Source organism: Scyliorhinus torazame, chromosome 26 (genome assembly GCF_047496885.1).
Source record: "Scyliorhinus torazame isolate Kashiwa2021f chromosome 26, sScyTor2.1, whole genome shotgun sequence".
Lineage (NCBI taxonomy): Eukaryota > Metazoa > Chordata > Chondrichthyes > Carcharhiniformes > Scyliorhinidae > Scyliorhinus > Scyliorhinus torazame.
Genome location: NC_092732.1, coordinates 40,167,664 through 40,190,013, shown reverse-complemented (window position 1 = coordinate 40,190,013; position 22,350 = coordinate 40,167,664). Strand labels below are relative to the sequence as shown.

General features: G+C 55.5%; 1 protein-coding gene across 2 annotated transcripts in view; it reads left to right on the top strand.

The window, feature by feature from the left end:
- LOC140402988 (uncharacterized) overlaps nt 1-22,350 on the top strand; it is an 89,411-nt gene that overhangs the window by 48,697 nt on the left and 18,364 nt on the right. For both annotated transcript variants that reach the window (XR_011938205.1, XM_072490643.1), the window contains exons 4-7: nt 571-635; nt 2,270-2,327; nt 9,897-9,968; nt 17,384-17,489. Coding sequence is in view for 1 of the 2 variants with exons in the window: in XM_072490643.1 (XP_072346744.1) it covers nt 571-635; nt 2,270-2,327; nt 9,897-9,968; nt 17,384-17,489 (301 nt within the window). In the remaining variant the exon portion in view is untranslated. The remainder of the gene's footprint in view (nt 1-570; nt 636-2,269; nt 2,328-9,896; nt 9,969-17,383; nt 17,490-22,350) is intronic.

Below are 22,350 nucleotides of genomic sequence, written 5' to 3'. Positions count from 1 at the left end.
AACAATGCTCCCCCCCCCTGCCTCCCCCCCGTCAATCATTCCACACACACACCCCCGTCCTCCCCCCCCCCCCACCTCCAGGGGCGAACGTGCCCCCGCTATATAATAAGAATCTTTATTATTGTCACAAGTAGGTTTACATTAACACTGCAATGAAGTTACTGTGTAAATCCCCTCGTCGCCACATTCGGGGTCTGTTCGGGTACACGGAGGGAGAATTCAGAATGTCCAATTCACCCAACAGCACGTCTTTCGGGACTTGTGGGAGGAAACCGGAGCGCCCGGAGGAAACCCACGCAGACACGGGGGAGAACGTGCAGACTCCGCGCAGACAGTGACCCGAGCCGGGAATCGAACTCGGTGGGGGGGGGGTGACCGGTATTCCCGCTGGCCCGGCATCCCGTCTGGGTTCACTCACGTTCCCCTCCAGCGGGAGGGAGATCTGCCCCCCTCACTCGGATGCGGCCTACACGTGACTCCCCCAACCCCACAAGATTGGCCACATCCGTGATGGAGCACGACGGCTCCCAGACTCTCCGAAAGGTATTAATAACGGGTTTTAATTGACAGGTCGCACTGCGCTGCACGCCGCTGTGAGGTCCTCGCACCCCGACTGTGTCCGCAGCCTGTTGAAGGTACGTTTGCTTCTGTGGGTGCCCCTGGGCACGTCCCCGCTCTCTCGGTCTCTGGTCTTGCCCGTTCAAATCATGTTGCAGCGGTCCGGCACTCCCCGTCTTGCACCCGCAGCCAATTTGCTTTTTCATTCCCTCCCGGGTGCCTCGATCAAAACCCCCCCCCACCCCCCAGACCCTGAACATCTATAGGCCGAGCGTTCCTCCCTCAAGACCCGTCCATCCCTGCGCCCAATTCACCTCCCGTTCGTACCCCCCACCCCTCTGATCTCCTTCCCCCGCTGGGAACAACTTCTCCCTCTCGGCTCTGCCCCTTCGTGGTTCTCATAGCCCCGATCAAGTCCCCCCCCCCCGTCCCCGCCCCCACCCCCCCACCCCAGGCTGGGCGATTGAATTCCAATCCCGGACGAGACCCCAACAGTGACGAGGATATGGGCGAAAAAAGACCCCAATATATTATTTTTATATTGTCAGGCTGGGAGGAAAGGTTGCCTCGCTCCAGGGGTGATTTCACACAGAAATAGTGATACGGTGCACAAAACAGACTTTGTTACTAACCCAGTATGAAAATAGCTTACAATCGCCCCATACTCTGAGTACAATACCCTAAATTGCTATCTTTACTTTCAATCAATATGATCGCAGTTGGTCTGTTTCTTAACTCCATTTACCAACTGAACCCCTTACCCCCCCCCCCCCCCCCCCCAGCCCCCGCCAGCAAAATAACCCATCTCGGTTTTTGCAAATTTCACTTGAAACCCTCTCCCCACCAGAGGACGACATTTTCTCTCACTCGACCCCCATTGAATCATCTTAAACCCCCTCGATTAGGTCACCCCCCCTCAATCTGGCGCGCTCGAGGACTTTACAAGCCTCGCCTGTGCGTCCCTTGTTGTTTGAGGGGGGGGCAGTGCCGGAGTGATGCGGTCACTGGGCTAGTAATGCAGAGACCCAGTGTAAAGCTCCGGGGACGTGGGTTCCAATCCCACCACAGCAGATGGTCAAATTTGAATCCAAATGAAAATCTGGAATTAAAATCTTAACGGTGGCCACAAAACCATTTTCGTTAAAACCCACCTTGGGGTTCTTTGGGAATAGAGGGATACGGACCCCGGAAGTGTAGACAATTTTCGTTTAGACGGGCAGCATGGTCGGCACAGGCTTGGAGGGCCGAAGGGCCTGTCCCTGTGCTGAACTTTTCTTTGTTCTTTGTTCACTAACGTGCGCTTACGGGGGAGGGAAATCTGCCGCCCTTACCCCAGTCTGGTCTACACGTGACTCCAGACCCTCCCCCACTCCTCGCCATACGGAGCAATGGGATCAATTCTCAACCGCCCCCCCCCCCCCCCCCCCGGGAATGCCCGAGCGGGACACCCGGTTCGAGGGCGATTAGGGATGCGCAGAAAACGCAGGGCCCTCGCCCAGAGATTTGAAAAATCAAAACCCTCTTGTCTCCTCGTAGGCTCCTCCTCCTCCTCCCCCCCCCCAATCCTGTGTGGGAGGGCGGGGCTTTTCATCGACCCCTGAGGTTTTCCTCATCCCTGATACGTGCTCCCGGGGACACTGGGTGGGGTGGTCAGGGGAGGGATGCCGGGAGATGATTAGGAAGCTCACAATGTCCTTCTCTTTCTACGCAGCACAAGGCTTCGGTAGACACTGTCGACGCCCAGGGTGGAACAGCCTTGCATCACGCAGGTTAGTACAGTGGTTACTGGAGCTCCGGGCGTGACCCGAATCCTCCTGGAGTCTGTCGTCGTTTTTGTCTAATATCTGCGTTCTTTCACAGCGATGTGGGAGTCGCTGGTTCTAGCCTGGCCCCCCGCCCCACTTAACCAACTTGGGCGTCTCGCTCGGGTCAGGTGGATGTACCTTTAAGAAAGGGGTGTTTATCAAATAGCTGCAGTGATGTCAGAGTGTGGGTGTCTTTCTTTTTTGGTTTCGTTTTCAGTGTTGGAGGGCTGCATTCAAAGCAAGAAGATGTTCTGATCTCTCCCTACAAGCTAAAGAATGTCTTCAGCTCGCTTGATGGTTTCAAAGTAACACCTGTTTCTGTAGAGAATTTAAACCTGCTGTCTTTGTTAAAAAAGGGTTTAACTTATGCATGTTGCTGGGAACGGTATTAAGGGTTACATAGAACATAGAACATAGAAAATACAGCACAGAACAGGCCCTTCGGCCCACGGTGTTGAGCCGAACCTTTGTCCTAGATTAATCATAGATTATCATTGAATTTACAGTGCAGAAGGAGGCCATTCAGCCCCCTGAGTTTGCACCGGCTCTTGGAAAGAGCACCCTACCCAAACTCAACACCTCCACCCAACATAAGGGCAATTTATCATGGCCAATCCACCTACCCTGCACATCTTTGGACTGTGGGAGGAAACCGGAGCACCCGGAGGAAACCCACGCAGACACGGGGAGGACGTGCAGACTCCGCACAGACAGTGACCCAAGCCGGAATCGAACCTGGGACCCTGGAGCTGTGAAGCAATTGTGCTATCCACAATGCTACCGTGCTGCCCTTAAGAACAAATAAATCTACACTATATCATTTTACCGTAATCCATGTACCTATCCAATAGCTGCTTGAAGGTCCCTAATGTTTCCGACTCAACTACTTCCACAGGCAGTGCATTCCATGCCCCCACTACTCTCTGGGTAAAGAACCTACCTTCCACCTTTCACCTTAAATTTATGTCCCCTTGTAATTGTTTGTTCCACCCGGGGAAAAAGTCTCTGACTGGCTACTCTATCTATTCCCCTGATCATCTTATAAACCTTTATCGAGTCGCCCCTCATCCTTCTCCATTCTAATGAGAAAAGGCCTAGCACCCTCAACCTTTCCTCGTAAGACCTACTCTCCATTCCAGGTACCATCCTGGTAAATCTTCTTTGCACCTTTTCCAGAGCTTCCACATCCTTCCTAAAATGAGGTGACCAGAACTGTACACAGTACTCCAAATGTGGCCTTACCAAAGTTTTGTACAGCTGCATCATCACCTCACGGCTCTTAAATTCAATCCCTCTGTTAATGAACGCGAGCACACCATAGGCCTTCTTCACAGCTCTATAGTTACCTAGTCACAGTTACCTATAGAGTATTGTATCTGTGGGGGCTATTTGTGTTGGTAGTTGATAAGATGTTTACTGTGTGTTTATAAAATGTTAACTGGGTTCATAGAATAAACATTGTTTTGTTTTTAAAATAATTTAGCTCTCTGTTGCATCGCACCTGTAGAGTGGGCCGTGCGCTCCCCACACCACAATCTAGTAAAAGTTGTGGGTCAGGTGATCTCCATGATACACTTTGGGGTTCTCTAAACCCTGGCCCATAACACTCGGCCATTCCAGGGGGGGGGCGCAGTTCAGAGTCGACCACATTGCTGCGTGTGTGTGGGGGGGGGGTGTCTGGAGTCACGTGTAGGCCAGACCGGGGTGAGGCGGCAGATTTCCATCCCTAAAGGTGCGCAAACCCGATTGTTTTTTCACCGCAGTCGATGATGGTCGTCACGGTTGCCGTTAACCCAGACTCGCTTTCCAATTCCGGATTTAATTAATCGAATTAAAATTCCACCGGCAGTCCCCAGTGGGGCTTCGAACCCGTGTTAATTGCCGAGTGGCTCGTTTAAACAGGCGGCACCTGGATCCAGATCGCGCCACCTCGCGAATTTCCGTCGAATCTCGCCAGACGTTTCGAGCGTCCCAACGGAGGCCTCTCGCGAGATTCAACGGCCTCGTCTCGCCAACAAATCGGGCGCGGCGAGGACACTGACGCGCGCCCCTTGTGTTTGGCCTCGGTGGGATGATGTAGACGATGGGAGGAGTCAAGGACTGAAGCAGTCAGCTGTTGGGTTTCAGTTTCAGTTTTAGATTGGGGACGTGAAAGAAGCTTTTTTCCCAAATGTTGGGGCGGTTAAACAATGGTTTGACACGGGCAACAACCTGCAAGCTGGCTCCTGAAGGATCTCTCTCATAGCAGTTTCTATTCGCAGCAAGTATTCCTGGGTTGGCAAACTGTATTTAACAGTGGATTCTGACCTGAGGAGGGTTTTGCTTGCGTGGAGATAAAAGATAGCAGTTATGAATAAAGAACAATCCAGCACAGGAACAGGCCCTTCAGCCCTCCAAGCCTGTACCGGTCCTGATACTAACCTTTTCCAAAACCCCCAGCACTTCCTTGTGCCGTGTCCCTCGATACCCATCCTATCCATGTGTTTGTCAAGATGCCTTTTGAACGCCGTTAATGTATCTGCTTCCACAGCCTCCCCTGGCCACGCGTTCCAGCCACTCACCTCCCTCTGCGTAAAAAACCTGCCTCGCACATCTCCTCTAAACCTTGCCCCACGGACCTTAAACCTATGTCCCCTGGTGACTGACCCCTCCACCCTGGGAAAGAGTACCTGCCCATCCACTCTATCCGTGCGCCTCATAATCTTGTCGGCCTCTATCAGGTCGCCCCTCAACCTCCGTCTCTCGAATGAAAACAGTCCGAGTCTATTCAGCCTCTCCACATAGCTAACACCCTCCAGACCCGGCAACATCCTGGTAAACCTCCCCTGCACCCTCTCCAAAGCCTCCACGTCCTTCTGGTAGTGTGGCGACCAGAATTGTGCTCAATACTCCAAGTGCGGCCTTACCGAGGTTCTGTACAACTGCAGCCTGACTTGCCAGTTTTTATACTCGATGCCCCGTCCAATGAAGGCGAGCATTCCGTCTGCTTTCTTGACGACCTTGTCCACTTGTGTTGCCACCTTCAAAGATCTGTGGGCCTGCACGCCCAGATCTCTCTGACTTTCTCTATTCCTAAGAGTTTTACCATTTACGGTATATTTCCCCTCGATGTTAGACCGACCAAAATGCATTGCCTCACATTTCTCCGGATTAAACTGCATTTGCCATTTCTCTGCCCAAGTCGCCAACCTATCTATGTCCTGCTGCATCCTCTGACAATCCTCAACACGATCGGCCACTCCACCAACCCTGGTGTCATCCGCAAACTTACTAATCAGACCGGCTACATTCTCCTCCAAATCGTTTATGTACACCACAAACAACAGAGGCCCCAGCACCGATCCCTGTGGAACACCACTAGCCACAACCTTCCATTCAGAAACACACCCTTCTACTGCTACCCTCTGCCTCCTGTGACCGAGCCAGTTCTATATCCATCTTACCACCTCACCTCTGACCCCGTGTGACCACCTTTTGTACCAGTCTGCCATGAGGCACCTTGTCAAAGGCTTTACTGAAGTCCATGTAAACAACATCCACCACCCTCACCTCATCAATCATCTTTGTCGCCTCCTCAAAAAACTCGATCAAGTTAGTGAGGCACGACCTCCCCTTCACAAAACCATGCTGTCTGTCGCTAATCAGTCCATTTGTTTCCAAATGGGTATAAATCCTGTCCCTGAGAATTCTCTCCAATAATTTACCTACTGTCGACGTGAGGCTCACCGGCCTATAGTTTCCTGGATTATCCCTGCTACCTTTCTTACACATTAGCTATTCTCCAGTCCTCTGGGATCTCAACTGTAGCCAATGAGGATGGAAAGATGTCAGTCAAGACCCCAGCAATTTCCTCTCTTGCTTCCCTCAGTATTCTGGGATGAATGCCATCTGGCCCAGGAGACTTATCGACCTTAATATCTTTTAAAAGACCCAAAACCTCCTCCTTTTCGATGATAACATGATCCAGACTGTCCACCCACCCTACCCAAGAATCATCTTCCACAAAGTCCCTTTCTCTGGCGAACACTGATGCAAAGTATTCCTTTAGTACCTCGCCCATTTCCTCTGGCTCAGCACATAGATTCCCCCCACTGTCCTTAAGTGGTCCAATCCTTTCCCTGGCCACCCTCTTGCTTTTTACATATGAATAAAAGGCTTTGGGATTCACCTAAATCCTACTTGCCAAGGACTTTTCATGAGCCCTCCTCGCCCTCCTAATTTCCCGCTTAAGTCCCTCCCTACTTTCTTTATGCTCCTCAAGGGTCCCCACCCTCAACCAGTCTCTGCCAGTCGGTTATTGTAAGCCATGTTGCTTTCCCGTGAAGGGAACAATGGGGACATTGAGCCACACAGTGGTTACAGGCCACTCCGCCCATTCAGTCCATGCCAGCCCTCAGCAACAGCAACTCACCTAGTCGCACCGCCACCGCCCCCTCCCCCCCCCACTCTTCGCCTGTTCCTTCTCACCCGGCACACATTTTCCCTTTAGATTCCAATTCCCGTTTCTCCCCCCGCCACCCCCCCCCCACCCGCCACCCCCCGACTGAGTCTGCCTCCCCCTCCCGTCCAGGTGGCCGATTCTAGATCCCAGCCACTCGCCGTGAGATCCCAGTCACCGCCGGCGTTGCCTCCCTTTCCAATCGTCTCATATCCGTGTCCCTCTCTGGTTGTATAGATACATAGAAGATAGGAGCAGGAGGAGGCCTTTTGGCCCTTCGAGCCTCCTCCGCCATTCATCACCATCATGGCTGATCATCCAACTCAATAGCCTAATCCTGCTTTCTCCCCATAGCCTCCGATCCCATTCTCCCCGAGTGCTATATCCAGCCGCCTCTTGAATAGATTCAATGATTTAGCATCAACTACTTCCTGTGGTAATGAATTCCACAGGCTCACCGCTCTCTGGGTGAAGAAATGTCTCCTTATCTCTGTCCAAAATGGTTTACCCAGAATCCTCAGGCTGTGACCCCTGGTTCTGGACACACCCATCATTGGTAACATCTTTCCTGCATCTACCCTGTCTAGTCCTGTCAGAATTTTATAAGTCTCTATGAGATCCGCCCTCATTCTTCTGAACTCCAGCGAGAACAATCCCAACCTCGTCAATCTCTCCTCGTACGTCAGTCCCGCCATCCCTGGAATCAGTCTGGTAAACCTTCGCTGCTCTCCCTCGAGAGCAAGAACATCCTTCCTCAGAGAAGGAGACCAAAACTGCCCACAATACTCCAGGTGTGGCCTCACCAAGGCCCTGTACAATCGCAGCAACACATCCCTGCTCCTGTACTCGAAACCTCTCGCAATGAAGGCCAACATACCATTAGCCTTCTTTACCGCCTGCTGTACCTGCAGCTTACCTTCAGCGACTGGCGCGCACGGACACCCAGGTCCCGCTGCACACTCCCCTCTCCCAATTTACAACCATTCAGGGAGTAATCTCCTTCCTGTTTTTGCTTCCAAAGTGAATAACCTCACACTTATCCAAATTATACTGCATCTGCCATTGGTTTGCCCACTCGCCCAACCGGTCCAGATCATGCTGTCGGATCCCTGCATCCTCGTCACCATTCACCCAATTTTAGAGTACCTAATTATTTTCTTTCCCAATTAAGGGGCAATTTAGCGCGGCCAATCCACCTACCCTGCACGTCTTTGGGTTGTGGGGGGTGAGACCCACGCAGACACGGGGAGAATGTGCAAACTCCACACGGATTGAACCTGGGTCCACGGCGCGGTGAGACAGCAGTGCTAACCACTGCGCCACCGTGGTTCTAGATCCTTCCGCCCTCTCAGCTCTGTACACGACCTCCCCCTCCCCCACCGCACCCCCTCCTGATTTTGAAGACTTTGATCAAATCCCCTTCTCTTCCCCAAGTGGAACACCCCAACCTCTCCAATCTGTGATCTCGATCTTTTGTTCACCGGGCTAATACCTGGACAGTTTGGAGTTCAGGTTCCTCCCCAGGCCCCCGCACCCCCAAATTGGGTGACGGTCATGTGAAAACTGGAAAGCTGGATGGAGATGGGAGTCCCCCATCAACAGGGGCAGGTCAGAGGCTGGGAATCCTGCGGAGAGTAACTCACCTCCTGACACCCCCCCCCCCCCCCGAAGGCCTGTCCGCCATCTACAAGGACACAAGTCAGGAGTGCGATGGGAGACTCTCCACTTGCCTGGATGGTCGCGGCTCCCAACAACACTCAAGAAGCTCGACACCCAGCCAGGACAAAGCAGCCCCGCTCGATCGACACGCTAACCGCCGACATTCACTCCCTCCACCCCCCCCCCCCCGACGCGCAGCGGCAGCCGTGTGCACCGTCACCGCGGCAACTCGCCGAGGCTCCTTCGACAGCACCTTCCAAACCCGCCACCTCTACCATCTAGAAGGACGAGGGGGGGCAGCAGACACATGGGAAACACCCCCCCACCTGCAAGTTCCCCCCTCCGAGCCGCTCGCCATCCCGACTCGGGAATATATCGGCCGTTCCTTCACTGCGGCCGGGGTCAGAATCCCGGAACTCCCTCCCTAACAGCACGGTGGGTGTACCTACACCACACGGGACTGCAGCGGCTCAAGAATTCAGCTCACCCACCACCTTCCCAAGGGGCAATTAGAGAGTTATGATGATGAATAACCTTTTGCAAATTATATTGTATATTCTATGGCAGCGATGTTATTCAAAATCCTACTTTGAAATGCATAAAGACAATGGGCGGGATTCCCCAGTCCGCTAGCCGTGTATTCCCCAGTCCGCTAGCCGGGTATTCCTGCGTGGCGCGCCCTCGCCGGCAGTGGGACCCTCCACTCCAGCAGTCGGCCAATGGGATGCCCCATTGGGGCCGCCCCACGCCTTCGGGAAACCCCTCGGGCGCGGGCGCGCTGCCGGCGGAGCAGAGGATCCCGCCAACGGAGCATTCCGCCCAGAATGTCTGCTGAAGCTGCAATTAAAGAGTCGTAAAAGATGAGTTCATCATTCATTCCAATCGCTTACTTGGTCCCAGATAACTTGCGAATGGAACATTGTTTTGATTGCAGGAGACTCCCTGGAGTGTAGATAATTTATGATGAGGGAGTGGTGTTTAGTCCTAGCTAAGCAAGTCGTGGAAATTGGTGGGATGCAGGTGATGTAGCTGATTGGAGGAGCCAAGTCTGTCTGTAGTTTGGCAGTCAGTTTAAACGTTTTAAGTTGAACAGCAGTTTTGCCAAACTCTGCGGGGTTGAGCAGAAGTGTACGGGAACTGCTCCTGAAAGGAACTCGCTCCAAAGGTCTGGATAGCCCAGTAATAAAAACCCACTTTATTTATGAGTGGATTTTGAAGTGTGTGGGGTTGCTTGGTTGGAATACATATAGTGGCAGGTGTAGATAGTGAGTTAAAGTTTTTCCTTTTATTTAAGAGCGGCTCACATATCCTAGGAAGTAATAACTTGGAACGTATCGCAGAATCACAACATTGTTATGTAGAAGGAGGACATTCGGCCCGTTGAGTCTGTTGACCACGATACTGATATCTCTCTTCCCCTCTCTCTCTCTCATCAGCAATATCTGGTTCTGTCGCAAGCGTCAATCTGCTATGTAACCATGGTGCCTGTACCAACACACCAGACAGGGTGAGTGCATTTACTGAATGGGCCGTCCCACAATCCTGACAGCTGCCCATGGCAACCATTTGCTGTTGTTGTTGTTGCCAGGACAACGTGGCGGATTTTTCTTTGGGGGGGGCCGTCAATTGCTTTGGCATCTCTCGATTCTGGGGCGAGATTCTCCGCCCCCCCGCCGGGTCGGAGAATCGCCGGGGGCTGGCGTGAATCCCGCCCCCGCCGGTTGCCGAATTCTCCGGCACCGGAGATTCGGCGGGGGCGGGAATCGCGCCGCGCCGGTTGGCGGCCCCCTCCCCCCCCGCGATTCTCCGGGCCGAAGTCCTGCTGCTAGAATGCCTGTCCCGCCGGCGTGGATTAAACCACCTCTCTTACCGTTGGACAAGGCGGTGCGGGCGGGCTCCGGGGTCCTGGGGGGGGGGGGCGCGGGGAGATCTGGCCCTGGGGGGGTTGCACCCCCCACGGTGGCCTGGCCCGCGATCGGGGCCCACCGATCCGCGGGCACCCCTGTGCCGTGGGGGCACTCGTTCCCTTCCGCCTCCGCCACGGTCTCCACCATGCCGGAGGCGGAAGAGACTCCCTCCACTGCGCATGCGCGGGGATGCCGTGAGCGGCCGCTGACGCTCCCGCGCATGCGCCGCCCGGAGATGTCATTTCCTCACCAGCTGGCGGGGCACCAAAGGCCTTTCCCACCAGCTGGCGGGACGGAAATCAGTCCGGCGCGGGCCTAGCCCCTCAAGGCTAGAGCTCGGCCCCTCAAGATGCGGAGGATTCCGCATCTTTGGGGCGGCGCGATGCCGGACTGATTTGAGCCGTTTTTGGCGCCGGTCGGCGGACATCGCGCCGATTACGGAGAATTTTACCCCTGAAGTCACCGTGTGGGGGGGGCAGATCCTGCCTTCCTGAGGCGCCACATCACCGACAGCGAGAACTACAACACTCTCCCCGGGAGGGAGGGAAGAGAGCAGTGAGAGAGGGGGAGGGCGGGATAGGGAGGGAGGGGGAAGGGTGGAGAGAGAGATATGTGGGGTGGATAGAGAGAGGTGAAGAGAGAGAGGGGGGGGGAGAGTGGGGAGGGAGAGGGGGGGGGGGGGAAGAGAGAGAAAGAGAGTCAGACACGAGAGACAGACAGAGAGAGAAAGGGAAGAGAGAGACAGAGAGAGAGACAGAGAGAGAGAGAGACAGAGAGAGAGACAGAGAGAGAGACAGAGAGAGAGAGACAGAGAGAGAGAGAGAGAGACAGAGCAAGAGAGACACACAGAGAGAGAGTGACAGAAAGAGACAGAGAGACAGACTGAGAGGCAGAGACAGAGAGAGAGAAACGGAGAGAGAGAGACAGAGACAGAGAGAGAGAGACAGAGAGACAGAGACAGAGAGAGGCAGAAACAGAGAGAGATAAACAGAGAGAGACTACGAGAGAGAGAGACAGACAGAGAGACAGGGCGAGGGAAGAGACAGAGAGAGAGAGAGAGAGAAAGAGACGGAAGGGAGAGACTGAGAGAGAGAGAGAGACAGAGAGAGACAGAGAGAGAGAGAGAGACAGGGAAAGAGACAGAGAGAGAGAGACAGAGAGAGAGACAGAGAGAGACAGAGAGACAGAGAGAGAGAGAGACAGAGAGAGAGACAGAGAGAGAGACAGAGACACAGAAAGAGAGTGACAGAGCGAGAGAGTCAGAGAGAACATGGAGAGAGAGGGAGAGACAGAGAGAGAGACAGAGAGAGAGACAGAGAGAGAGACAGAGAGAGAGAGAGACAGAGAGACAGAGAGAGAGAGAGAGAGAGACAGAGAGAGAGAGAGAGAGAGACAGAGAGAGAGACAGAGAGAGAGAGAGAGACAGAGAGAGAGACAGAGAGAGAGACAGAGAGAGAGACAGAGACACAGAAAGAGAGTGACAGAGCGAGAGAGTCAGAGAGAACATGGAGAGAGAGGGACAGACAGATGGAGGGAGAGTTGAGAGGGGAGGGATAGAGTGAGAGACAGAGGGATAGAGCGCTGAGAGAGGCGGAGAGGGGAGGGGGACAGGAATGTGGGAAGAGAATGAGAGAGAGCAGGAGGAGGAGTGTGAGTGAGGAATAGGAGGGAGAGGGGTGGAGAGGTGAGGGCAAGGGGAGGTAGAGGAAGGAGTGGGGGAAGGTGGAGGGCTAGAGGGAGGGGAGGATTCTAAAGAGGAGAGGAGAATGAGAGAAGCGAGTGAGGGAAATAAGGAGGGAGGTGAGGTGTGACCAACTGACCCCTCGATAGTGCGGCCCTGTCACTGTGTCACTGACTGACCCCTCGATAGTGCGACCCTGTCACTGTGTCACTGACTGACCCCTCGATAGTGCGGCCCTGTCACTGTGTCACTGACTGACCCCTCGATAGTGCGGCCCTGTCACTGTGTCACTGACTGACCCCTCGATAGTGCGGCCCTGTCACTGTGTCACTGACTGACTGACCCCTCGATAGTGCGGCCCTGTCACTGTGTCACTGACTGACTGACCCCTCGATAGTGCGGCCCTGTCACTGTGTCACTGACTGACTGACCCCTCGATAGTGCGGCCCTGTCACTGTGTCACTGACTGACCCCTCGATAGTGCGGCCCTGTCACTGTGTCACTGACTGACCCCTCGATAGTGCGGCCATGTCACTGTGTCACTGACTGACCCCTCGATAGTGCGGCCCTGTCACTGTGTCACTGACTGACCCCTCGATAGTGCGGCCCTGTCACTGTGTCACTGACTGACCCCTCGATAGTGCGGCCCTGTCACTGTGTCACTGGCTGACTGACCCCTCGATAGTGCGGCCCTGTCACTGTGTCTCTGACTGACCCCTCGATAGTGCGGCCCTGTCACTGTGTCACTGACTGACCCCTCGATAGTGCGGCCCTGTCACTGTGTCACTGACTGACTGACCCCTCGATAGTGCGGTCCTGTCACTGTGTCACTGACTGACCCCTCGATAGTGCGGCCCTGTCACTGTGTCACTGACTGACCCCTCGATAGTGCGGCCCTGTCACTGTGTCACTGACTGACCCCTCGATAGTGCGGCCCTGTCACTGTGTCACTGACTGACCCCTCGATAGTGCGGCCCTGTCACTGTGTCACTGACTGACCCCTCGATTGTGTGGCCCTGTCACTGTGTCACTGACTGACCCCTCGATAATGCGGCCCTGTCACTGTGTCACTGACTGACTGACCCCTCGATAGTGCGGCCCTGTCACTGTGTCACTGACTGACTGACCCCTCGACAGTGCGGCACTGTCACTGTGTCACTGACTGACCCCTCGATAGTGCGGCCCTGTCACTGTGTCACTGACTGACCCCTCGATAGTGCGGCCCTGTCACTGTGTCACTGACTGACCCCTCGATAGTGCGGCCCTGTCACTGTGTCACTGACTGACTGACCCCTCGATAGTGCGGCCCTGTCACTGTGTCACTGACTGACTGACCCCTCGATAGTGCGGCCCTGTCACTGTGTCACTGACTGACCCCTCGATAGTGCGGCCCTGTCACTGTGACACTGACTGACCCCTCGATAGTGCGGCCCTGTCACTGTGTCACTGACTGACCCCTCGATAGTGCGGCCCTGTCACTGACTGACTGACCCCTCGATAGTGCGGCCCTGTCACTGTGTCACTGACTGACCCCTCGATAGTGCGGCCCTATCACTGTGTCACTGACTGACTGACCCCTCGATAGTGCGGCCCTGTCTCTGTGTCACTGACTGACCCCTCGATAGTGCGGCCCTGTCACTGTGTCACTGACTGACCCTCGATAGTGCGGCCCTGTCACTGTGTCACTGACTGACCCCTCGATAGTGCGGCCCTGTCACTGTGTCACTGACTGACCCCTCGATAGTGCGGCCCTGTCACTGTGTCACTGACTGACTGACCCCTCGATAGTGCGGCCCCTGTCACTGTGTCACTGACTGACCCCCTCGATAGTGCGGCCCTGTCACTGTGTCACTGACTGACCCCCTCGATAGTGCGGCCCTGTCACTGTGTCACTGACTGACCCCTCGATAGTGCGGCCCTATCACTGACTTGACCCCTCGATAGTGCGGCCCTGTCACTGTGTCACTGACTGACCTCTCGATAGTGCGGCCCTGTCACTGTGTCACTGACCCCTCGATAGTGCGGCCCTGTCACTGTGTCACTGACTGACCCCTCGATAGTGCGGCCCTGTCACTGTGTCACTGACTGACCCCTCGATAGTGCGGCCCTGTCACTGTGTCACTGACTGACCCCCTCGATAGTGCGGCCCTGTCACTGTGTCACTGACCCCTCGATAGTGCGGCCCTGTCACTGTGTCACTGACTGACTGACCCCCTCGATAGTGCGGCCCTGTCACTGTGTCACTGACTGACCCCTCGATAGTGCGGCCATGTCACTGTGTCACTGACTGACCCCTCGATAGTGCGGCCCTGTCACTGTGTCACTGACTGACCCCTCGATAGTGCGGCCCTGTCACTGTGTCACTGACTGACTGACCCCTCGATAGTGCGGCCCTGTCACTGTGTCACTGACTGACCCCTCGATAGTGCGGCCGTCACTGTGTCACTGACTGACCCCTCGATAGTGTGGCCCTGTCACTGTGTCACTGACTGACCCCTCGATAGTGCGGGCCCTGTCACTGTGTCACTGACCCCTCGATAGTGCGGCCCTGTCACTGTGTCACTGACTGACTGACCCCTCGATAGTGCGGCCCTGTCACTGTGTCACTGACTGACCCCTCGATAGTGCGGCCGTCACTGTGTCACTGACTGACTGACCCCTCGATAGTGCGGCCCTATCACTGTGTCACTGACTGACCCCTCGATAGTGCGGCCCTGTCGCTGTGTCACTGACTGACCCCTCGATAGTGCGGCCCTGTCACTGTGTCACTGACTGACCCCTCGATAGTGCGGCCCTGTCACTGTGTCACTGACCCCTCGATAGTGCGGCCCTGTCACTGTGTCACTGACTGACTGACCCCTCGATAGTGCGGCCCTGTCACTGTGTCACTCACTGACCCCTCGATAGTGCGGCCCTGTCACTGTGTCACTGACTGACCCCTCGATTCGATAGTGCGGCCCTGTCGCTGTGTCACTGACTGACTGACCCCTCGATAGTGCGGCCCTATCACTGTGTCACTGACTGACCCCTCGATAGTGCGGCCCTGTCACTGTGTCACTGACTGACCCCTCGATAGTGCGGCCCTGTAACTGTGTCACTGACTGACCCCTCGATAGTGCGGCCCTGTCACTGTGTCACTGACTGACCCCTCGATAGTGCGGCCCTGTCACTGTGTCACTGACTGACCCCTCGATAGTGCGGCCCTGTCACTGTGTCACTGACTGACTGACCCCTCGATAGTGCGGCCCTGTCACTGTGTCACTGACTGACCCCTCGATAGTGCGGCCCTGTCACTGTGTCACTGACTGACCCCTCGATAGTGCGGCCGTCACTGTGTCACTGACTGACTGACTCCTCGATAGTGCGGCCCTGTCACTGTGTCACTGACTGACCCCTCGATAGTGCGGCCCTGTCACTGTGTCACTGACTGACCCCTCGATAGTGCGGCCCTGTCACTGTGTCACTGACTGACCCCTCGATAATGCGGCCCTGTCACTGTGTCACTGACTGACCCCTCGATAGTGCGGCCCTGTCACTGTGTCACTGACTGACCCCTCGATAGTGCGGCCCTGTCACTGTGACACTGACTGACCCCTCGATAGTGCGGCCCTGTCACTGTGTCACTGACTGACCCCTCGATAGTGCGGCTCTGTCACTGTGTCACTGACTGACCCCTCGATAGTGCGGCCCTGTCACTGTGTCACTGACTGACCCCTCGATAGTGCGGCCCTGTCACTGTGTCACTGACTGACTGACCCCTCGATAGTGCGGCCCTGTCACTGTGTCACTGACTGACCCCTCGATAGTCCAGTGTGCAGTAAATGGATCCTGCTGTGTCTTGATCCCGCTCTGATGTGTTAATGGTTGGAGGTCTTCACTGTGTAATATTGGGGAATATTTTGGAGATTAAGTGGAGAGTTAAAAAGGCAGTGAGAACTTGACATTCGTAATTTTGATGTTCCCAGAGCCTGGTTTAGTACTCTCATACACCCAATGATATCCTTAAAAACAATCAAATCCTCTGGAAGTAATTATACTTGCACATACGCCCTCTTTCCGCTCCCTCTCTGCTTGCAGCTTAATTACCCAATTCCCCTCCGACGTGTCCAGAAGGTGCCTTAATCCAGGATTGGTGAGGCGGCCTGCTCTCCGGCACTTCGGCTAAGGTGGGCCTCGAACGGTTGCCGTGTGTCAGCCTCGCCTGGGCCGGGATTGGTTGTGCCGTGCAGGTCTGGAATGCGCGACACCGGAGTCCGCACTTGATTGGCATGATGTCCGGGGGGGGGGGGGGGGGGGGGGGATATCCGACTGCTGCGGGCATCGTGGCGCCAGGGGCCATTCTTTCCTCACCCCCCCCCCCCACCCAGTCCTCGTCCACCGCCGCCAGGTTATGTGGAGCCGTGTGGGTATTTACGTAAGGCCGGGTGAACTCCAAGGTCCTACGCGACGGCCAGGCCCACAATCGGGGTCACCGATTGGCGGGTGCGCGCGATTTGGGGGGTGGGGGGGGGAACGGGACTCACCTTTTACTGCGCCAGCCCGCTGTGCGGCTCCGCCATGTTGCGCGCCGCATGCGCGGACCCGCGGCCAGCGGTGCAGGGCCGCGTACGGCAGCTAGAGCAGCGCGGAGCACTCCGCGGACGTGCTGGCCCCCCCTGTGGCCCCCGGAATCGCTGGGCCAAGAGGCCCCATTGATGCCCCAGTGAAACACTCCGGTGTTCCGGCCGGCGTCAACACTTGGCCGCGTTCTGGGAGAATCCCGGCCTGTGATCCTAGGTTTCGTTTTCGGAGAGGAGATGCCACACTCCACGGCACTGAGTGGATCGAAGGAGCCGGTCGTGGAGGGAGTCGGTTCGATTGGCTAACTGGCAAACTGGTGGGTTGGCTGGGGACGGTGTTCTGCCTGACAACGGTCTGTGACTGGATCTTCCCCCCCCCCCCCACCCCCACCCCCCGACGCACAGCGGCAGCCGTGTGCACCGTCTACAAGACGCACCGCGGCCACTCGCCTTCGACAGCACCTTCCAAACCCGCCACCTCTACCATCTAGAAGGACGAGGGGGGCAGCAGACACATGGGGAACACTTCCCCCTGGAGGTTCCCCTCCGAGCCGCTCGCCATCCCAACTCGGGAATATATCGGCCGTTCCTTCACTGTGGCCGGGGTCAGAATCCCGGGACTCGCTCCCTAACAGCACGGCGGGTGCACCCACACCATCCGGGACTGCGGCGGGTTCAAGATGGGGGCTCACCCACCACCTCCGCGAGGGGCCGTGGGGGATAAATGGCGGGCCCGACCGGCGATGACCACTAACCAGGTCCATGTTTTTGCAGGAAGGGCGCGACCCCGCTCATGCTGGCTGCCCGCCTGGGCCGCGCTGACGTCTGCCAGCTGCTGATTGGCCGTGGAGCAGCCATTGACGTCACCGACTCCAAACACAGGTACAGCAGGCGGCCCGCTGAATACGGCGCGATGGTCCCTGCCTTCAGCACCTCGACAGCCCTTCACAGCGATAAAGCCCGTACGTCCTGCCGCGTGGCCAGTTCGGCCATGAAGGATGTGCACAGGAAGATCCCAGAGGCAGCAATGTGATATTGACACAGATCCATCACTTCTCCACAGATGTCGACTGAGGGACACTGTTGGTGTCAAGACCCCAGAGAACACTCCATCCTCATTACCCCCCCCCGCCACCCGTCCTCCCCACCGTCCTCCCACACCACACTCTCCTTCCATTGCCACACTGTGGGATCTTTCTCATCCTCCGGGTAAGGCAGCCCCCTCATGGTCACCTCTCATATGAAGAATAGTCTCTCCGACAGTGCGGCGCTCCCTCAGTACTGACCCTCTGACAGTGCGGCACTCCCTCAGTACTGACCCTCCACAGTGCGGCGCTCCCTCAGTACTGACCCTCTGACAGTGCGGCACTCCCTCAGTACTGACCCTCTGACAGTGCGGCGCTCCCTCAGTACTGACCCTCTGACAGTGCGGCGCTCCCTCAGTACTGACCTCTGACAGTGCGGCACTCCCTCAGTACTGACCCTCTGACAGTGCGGCACTCCCTCAGTACTGAACCTCTGACAGTGCGGCGCTCCCTCAGTACTGACCCTCTGACAGTGCGGCGCTCCCTCAGTACTGACCCTCTGACAGTGCGGTGCTCCCTCAGTACTGACCCTCTGACAGTGCGGCACTCACTCAGTACTGACCCTCTGACAGTGCGGCGCTCCTCAGTACTGACCCTCTGACAGTGCGGCACTCCCTCAGTACTGACCCTCTGACAGTGCGGCGCTCCCTCAGTACTGACCCTCCCACAGTGCGGCGCTCCCTCAAGTACTGACCCTCCGACAGTGCAGCGCTCCCTCAGAACTGACCCTATGACAGTGGCGGCGCTCCCTCAGTACTGACCCTGTGACAGTGCAGCTCTCCCTCAGTACTGCACCCTGTGACAGTGCAGCACTCCCTCAGTACTGACCCTCCCATAGTGCAGCGCTCCCTCAGTACTGACCCTCTGACAGTGCGGCACTTCCTCAGTACTGACCCTCTGACAGTGCTGCACTCCCTCAGTACTGCCCTCCGACAGTGTGGCGCTCCCGCAGTACTGACCCTCCCACAGTGCAGCGCTCCCTCAGTACTGACCCTCTGACAGTGCTGCACTCCCTTAGTACTGACCCTCCCACAGTGCGGAGCTCCCTCAGTACTTGACCCCCTGACAGTGCGGCACTTCCTCAGTACTGACCCAAAGAGCTTACACTGTGAATGTAAATGAGCTTTGTATCTAACCTCGTGCTGTACCTGTCCTAGGAGTGTTTTGATTGGGGACAGTGTAGAGGGGGCGTTACTCTGTATCTAACCCCGTGCTGTACCTGTCCTGGAGTGTTTGATGGAGACAGTGCAGCGGAAGCTTTACTCTGTATTTAACCTGTGCTGTACCTGTCCAGGAGTGTTTGATGGGGACAGTGTCGAGAGAGCTTTACTCTGTATCTAACCCCGTGCTGTACCTGTCTTGGGAGTGTTTGATGGGAACAGTGTAGAGGGAGCTTTACTCTGTATCTAACCCCGTGCTGTACCTGTCCTGGGAGTGTTTGATGGGGACAGTGTAGAGGGAGCTTTACTCTGTATCTAACACCGTGCTGTACTTGTCCTGAGGTCTGAGTAGAGGGAACTTTACTAAGCTGTGATAATCACTTTATCTCTCTGTCTCTCTCTCTGTCTCTCTGTTTCCCCCTCTCGGTGTCTCACTCTATGTCTCTCTCTCTGTCTCTCTCTCTGTCTCTCTCTCTGTCTCTCTCTCTGTCTCTCTCTCTGTCTCTCTCTCGGTCTCTCTCTCGGTCTCTCTCTCTCTCTGTCTCTGTCTCTCTGTCTCTCTCTCTCTCTGTCTCTCTCTCTCTCTCTCTCTCTCTGTCTCTGTCTCTCTCTCTCTCTGTCTCTCTCTCTCTCTGTCTCTCTCTCTCTCTGTCTCTCTCTCTCTCTGTCTCTCTCTCTCTCTCTGTCTGTCTCTCTCTCTCGGTCTCTCTCTCTCTCGGTCTCTCTCTCTCTCGGTCTCTCTCTCTCTCGGTCTCTCTCTCTGTCTCTCTCTCTGTCTCTCTCTCTGTCTCTCTCTCTGTCTCTCTCTCTGTCTCTGTCTCTGTCTCTGTCTCTCTCTCTCTCTCTGTCTCTCTCTGTCTCTCTCTGTCTCTCTCTGTCTCTGTCTCTCTCTCTCTCTCTGTCACTCTGTTTCCCCCTCTCGGTGTCTCACTCTATGTCTCTCTCTCGCTCTCTCTTGGTGTCTCTCTCTCTGTCTCTCTCTCTGTCTCTCTCTCTGTCTCTCTCTCTCTCTCTCTCTCTCTCTGTCTCTCTCTCTGTCTCTCTCTCTGTCTCTCTCTCTGTCTCTCTCTCTGTCTCTCTCTCTGTCTCTCTCTCTCGCTGTCTTTCTCTCTCGCTGTCTTTCTCTCTCGCTGTCTCTCTCTCTCTCTGTCTCTCTCTCTCTCTGTCTCTCTCTCTCTCTGTCTCTCTCTCTCGCTGTCTCTCTCTCTCTGTCTTTCTCTCTCGCTGTCTTTCTCTCTCGCTGTCTCTCTCTCTCTCTGTCTCTCTCTCTCTCTGTCTCTCTCTCGCTCCCCCTCTCTCGCTCCCCCTCTCTCGCTCCCCCTCTCTCGCTCCCCCTCTCTCGCTCCCCCTCTCTCGCTCCCCCTCTCTCGCTCCCCCTCTCTCGCTCCCCCTCTCTCGCTCCCCCTCTCTCGCTCCCCTCCTCTCGCTCCCCCTCTCTCGCTCCCCCTCTCTGTAGGACTGCTCTGATTCTCGCCTGTGCCAGTGACTGCCCCGAGGTTGCCGAGCTCCTCCTGACGGCCGGGGCTGACGCTGGAGTGACGGACTCTTCTGGCCGTGATGCTTGTCACTACGCCCAGCGCTGCAAGAGCGCAAGCCTGCGATCTCTGATGCAGTGCAGCGCTCCCTCAGTACTGACCCTCTGACAGTGCGGCACTTCCTCAGTACTGACCCTCTGACAGTGCTGCACTCCCTCAGTACTGCCCCTCCGACAGTGTGGCGCTCCCTCAGTACTGACCCTCTGACAGTGCTGCACTCCCTTAGTACTGACCCTCCCACAGTGCGGAGCTCCCTCAGTACTGACACCCTGACAGTGCGGCACTTCCTCAGTACTGACCCAAAGAGCTTACACTGTGAATGTAAATGAGCTTTGTATCTAACCTCGTGCTGTACCTGTCCTAGGAGTGTTTGATGGGGACAGTGTAGAGGGGGCGTTACTCTGTATCTAACCCCGTGCTGTACCTGTCCTGGGAGTGTTTGATGGAGACAGTGCAGCGGGAGCTTTACTCTGTATTTAACCCTGTGCTGTACCTGTCCTGGGAGTGTTTGATGGGGACAGTGTCGAGAGAGCTTTACTCTGTATCTAACCCCGTGCTGTACCTGTCCTGGGAGTGTTTGTTGGGGACAGTGCAGCGGGAGCTTTACTCTGTATTTAACCCTGTGCTGTACCTGTCCAGGGAGTGTTTGTTGGGGACAGTGCAGCGGGAGCTTTACTCTGTATTTAACCCTGTGCTGTACCTGTCCTGGGAGTGTTTGTTGGGGACAGTGCAGCGGGAGCTTTACTCTGTATTTAACCCTGTGCTGTACCTGTCCAGGGAGTGTTTGATGGGGACAGTGTCGAGAGAGCTTTACTCTGTATCTAACCCCGTGCTGTACCTGTCTTGGGAGTGTTTGATGGGAACAGTGTAGAGGGAGCTTTACTCTGTATCTAACCCCATGCTGTACCTGTCCTGGGAGTGTTTGATGGGGACAGTGTAGAGGGAACTTTACTCTGTATCTAACCCCGTGCTGTACCTGTCCTGGGAGTGTTTGATGGGGACAGTGTAGAGGGAGCTTTACTCTGTATCTAACACCGTGCTGTACTTGTCCTGGGGTCTGAGTAGAGGGAACTTTACTAAGCTGTGATAATCACTTTATCTCTCTGTCTCTCTCTCTGTCTCTCTGTTTCCCCCTCTCGGTGTCTCACTCTATGTCTCTCTCTCGCTCTCTCTTGGTGTCTCTCTCTCTGTCTCTCTCTCTGTCTCTCTCTCTGTCTCTCTCTCTGTCTCTCTCTCTGTCTCTCTCTCTGTCTCTCTCTCTGTCTCTCTCTCTGTCTCTCTCTCTGTCTCTCTCTCTGTCTCTCTCTCTGTCTCTCTCTCTCTCTGTCTCTCTCTCTCTCTCTGTCTCTCTCTCTCTCTCTGTCTCTCTCTCTCTCTCTGTCTCTCTCTCTCTCTCTGTCTCTCTCTCTCTCTCTGTCTCTCTCTCTCTCTCTCTCTCTCTCTCTCTCTCTGTCTCTCTCTCTGTCTCTCTCTCTGTCTCTCTCTCTGTCTCTCTCTCTGTCTCTCTCTCTGTCTCTCTCTCTGTCTCTCTCTCTCTGTCTCTCTCTCTCTGTCTCTCTCTCTCTGTCTCACTCTCTGTCTCACTCTCTGTCTCACTCTCTGTCTCACTCTCTGTCTCACTCTCTGTCTCACTCTGTCTCTCTCTCTGTCTCTGTCTCTGTCTCTGTCTCTGTCTCTCTGTCTCTCTCTCTCTCTCTCTCTGTCTCTCTCTCTGTCTCTCTCTCTGTCTCTGTCTCTCTCTCTCTCTGTCTCTCTCTCTCTCTGTCTCTCTCTCTCTGTCTCTCTCTGTCTCTCTCTCTCTGTCTCTCTCTCTCTGTCTCTCTCTCTCTGTCTCTCTCTCTCTGTCTCTCCCTCTCCCTCTCCCTCTCCGTCTCTCTCTCTCTCTGTCTCTCTCTCTCTCTGTCTCTCTCTCTCTGTCTCTCTCTCTCTCTGTCTCTCTCTCTCTGTCTCTCTCTCTGTCTCT